This window comes from Micropterus dolomieu, linkage group LG01, assembly GCF_021292245.1.
Source record: "Micropterus dolomieu isolate WLL.071019.BEF.003 ecotype Adirondacks linkage group LG01, ASM2129224v1, whole genome shotgun sequence".
Lineage (NCBI taxonomy): Eukaryota > Metazoa > Chordata > Actinopteri > Centrarchiformes > Centrarchidae > Micropterus > Micropterus dolomieu.
This window is the reverse complement of record NC_060150.1, coordinates 54,986,206-54,989,072: the sequence shown is the minus strand read 5'-3', so window position 1 is coordinate 54,989,072 and position 2,867 is coordinate 54,986,206. Positions and strand designations below refer to the sequence as shown.

General features: G+C 41.2%; 1 protein-coding gene across 1 annotated transcript in view; it reads right to left on the bottom strand.

Moving 5' to 3' along the window:
• Window positions 1–2,867, bottom strand: part of LOC123958314 (B-cell receptor CD22-like) — a 49,484-nt gene that overhangs the window by 23,222 nt on the left and 23,395 nt on the right. The window contains exon 7 of the mRNA XM_046031649.1: window positions 1,140–1,406. Within this exon, the coding sequence (XP_045887605.1) occupies window positions 1,140–1,406 (267 nt within the window). The remainder of the gene's footprint in view (window positions 1–1,139; window positions 1,407–2,867) is intronic.

Here is a 2,867-nt window from a genome sequence, read left to right as displayed (position 1 = left end):
GAGGCCTTACAGGCTGAACTACTTAGCCTGGCCACGCACTGGGACAAGCTGAAGTGATGAGAGATGAGTACTGAGGATGGAGATGATGAGCAGACCCCAGATGAAGAGTGAGATGTTGTGAACACAACATGCCAATCTTGCAGAAAGTGTCCCTTCTGTTGTTATTATGTCCTACAAAGGCATAACCTGCTCACTGACTCCTACCATCTAATCGGACTGTGATACAAGCTTCTGTTAACTCTGTCTGGGACACAAGTTGCATGTGAGCGAAGCTTTTCCATGTTAAAATTCACAGGAGCACCTTGAAAACTTTATGTTGATGGCAATCGAAAAGGAGACTCTGGTTTCTTTGGACACGGATTGCATCATTAAAAGGGTGGCAGAGAAGAGCGCGCTGATGCAACGGCTGCTGATTTAATAAGGTAGGACATGCTTCTTTTTATCATGTATTCTATTGTGGTTTGGTCATAACTGATGGTCATGGTGCTTTATCTTTCTTGATCAGTTGTGTTGTGTGCGTCTGGCTGCTGTGTCATGCTCGTGTGTGCGTGTGAATGTGTGCGTATAGACTGCAGTCTATGCGTCTTGCCGTGTACGCCTACAGTGTGAGAGTCATTGCTGCCTTGTCTGGTGTCTCAGTGGGGAAAATGTCCAGATTCAGGGGACGTTTTTTGTAACGTCATCACTTCGTTGGGCCGGTGAAAACCACATTGCCAGGGCCAAATTTTGGTCCCAATCTGGACCTGGCATCTTGTGACCAATTTAAAGTTTAAATCAAGTCTGTAGCTGAAAGTGTGCTGAACTAGTACCCTTACAGAGTTGAGTAGGGACGAGGAGGATTTAATCCTTCACTCCATTCACTTACAAAGTGTTCCTGGAAAATCTTGAATACTTTGGAAATTATTCAAGGTATCAATGAGAAAAGTACTACCCCTCTATTCATTGAGCTGAACTCAACATTGACTCAGCGTTCACTCGAAATAAAACCGCCTTTAATCATCTGTTGTAGCTGCTGTGAATGTGAAACAGGCAGAGCTGAAGAAAGTGCATGATCAGCAAAACATTTGACTGGATAATTAAGCTTTAAGAAGTTGTCATTAATTGTATAATGTTTTTTAAATTAGCTGCATTTTACTCACATTTCACGTTGATAGAGACAAAACCAGATGTCCTCCCCAGATCATTCACAGCTGCACAGTAATACTTTCCAGAGTCAGAGGACTGGATGGAGCTGAAGACAAGCTTTTGTTCTTTACTGAGAGGATGAAGGTTTTGACATCCATTCCTCTTATACCAGGTATAATTAGCTGCTGGGTTAGCATCACTGCTGCAGGTCAGAGTCACTGAACTGCCCTCAACTATCTCTCCAGAGGGACTCACTGACACAGAGGGAAGCTTTGGAGCATCTGGGGGAGAAAAAATAAATGAACAAACATGAGGACATATTTGTCATTAATTAAATTATGTGTTGTTCTTAAATTAGCTGCATTTTACTCACATTTCACGTTAATAGAGACAAATCCAGATATCGCCCTCCCCAGATCATTCACAGCTGCACAGTAATACTTTCCAGAGTCAGAGGACTGGATGGACCTGAAGACAAGCTTTTGTTCTTTACCGAGAGGAGGAAGGTTTTGATTTCCATGATATTTATACCAGGTGTATTTAGCTGCTGGGTTAGCATCACTGCTGCAGGTCAGAGTCACTGAACTGCCCTCCACTATCTCAGCAGAGGGACTCACTGACACAGAGGGAAGCTTTGGAGCATCTGGAGGAGAAAACATGAACACATTTACATTTAATTTCAAGATGAGGTTGAGTTTTCACAGTGGAGGATTATTTCATTTCGGTGGTGCAGCTTGATTTCCTCGTGTATCAGAAACAGCATGGGTTTCTGTTACCATGGATACAAGTTGAACACTTTGATACATTGAAGATACAAGAACAGATAATCAGGGAATTTCTCTGACAATGCACAAGTTTTATCTGATCCAGAGAATTTAAAACGTCTAAAGACAAGATAACAAATCTTGTTTTAATACATTTTCATTGTGAGTTATTTTACAGTTTAATTTTGCAGTAAAGACAGTGAATAAAAAATAATTATTCAACATGTCTACAATCTCATGGGGAAATGATTTGGTTTTCATCCAGTTCTACAATGAATCACCAAATAGCACTGAGTTACATGCAGTTAATGTGCAGTACAATAGGTTAAAGGCTCCACCAGATGGTGTCATGTCAGTGGAAGACTGGATGTAAACTCACACACTGAAGGAGAGCGGGACTTCTCATATCCTCCTACAGCACAGGAAAAACTGTCTGTAGGGTAAAAGGATACTGAATAAGAATAAGATGTTTGTCCCCAAATGTTCTGTCCATTCTTGTACCAGACGTAGTAATGATGACCAGGTGAAAGACAACTGCTGTGACACTTCAGCTCTGCCCAGTTAGAAGACTCATAGACCTGAAATCTGCTCACCTGCACCTGGAGATCTGAATGTGTGAATAAGGAACAGAAATCTTAACTTTAAACTGAACTGTCAACATAGAAACACAGTAACCTTCATAAGATGTTGGACAGAACTAAATAAATATTCAGATGAAAATGTTACCTGTGACAGACAGAGTGACTCCAGGTAAACCAGTATATGTCCCACCTGGTTGGTTTGTTATGAAACTGAACTTGTACTCAGCTGAGTCGCTCTCTCTCAGGTCTGTGATTCTCAGAGTGCAGTAGTTCATATAACAGTTATACTCCACACGACTTGAATACTCTGACTTTGTTTTCAGATCCACAGCATCATCACCTTTAAACCAGAATGTCCAAACTATATAACGGTAACTGATTGTGGACGGGTATTTAA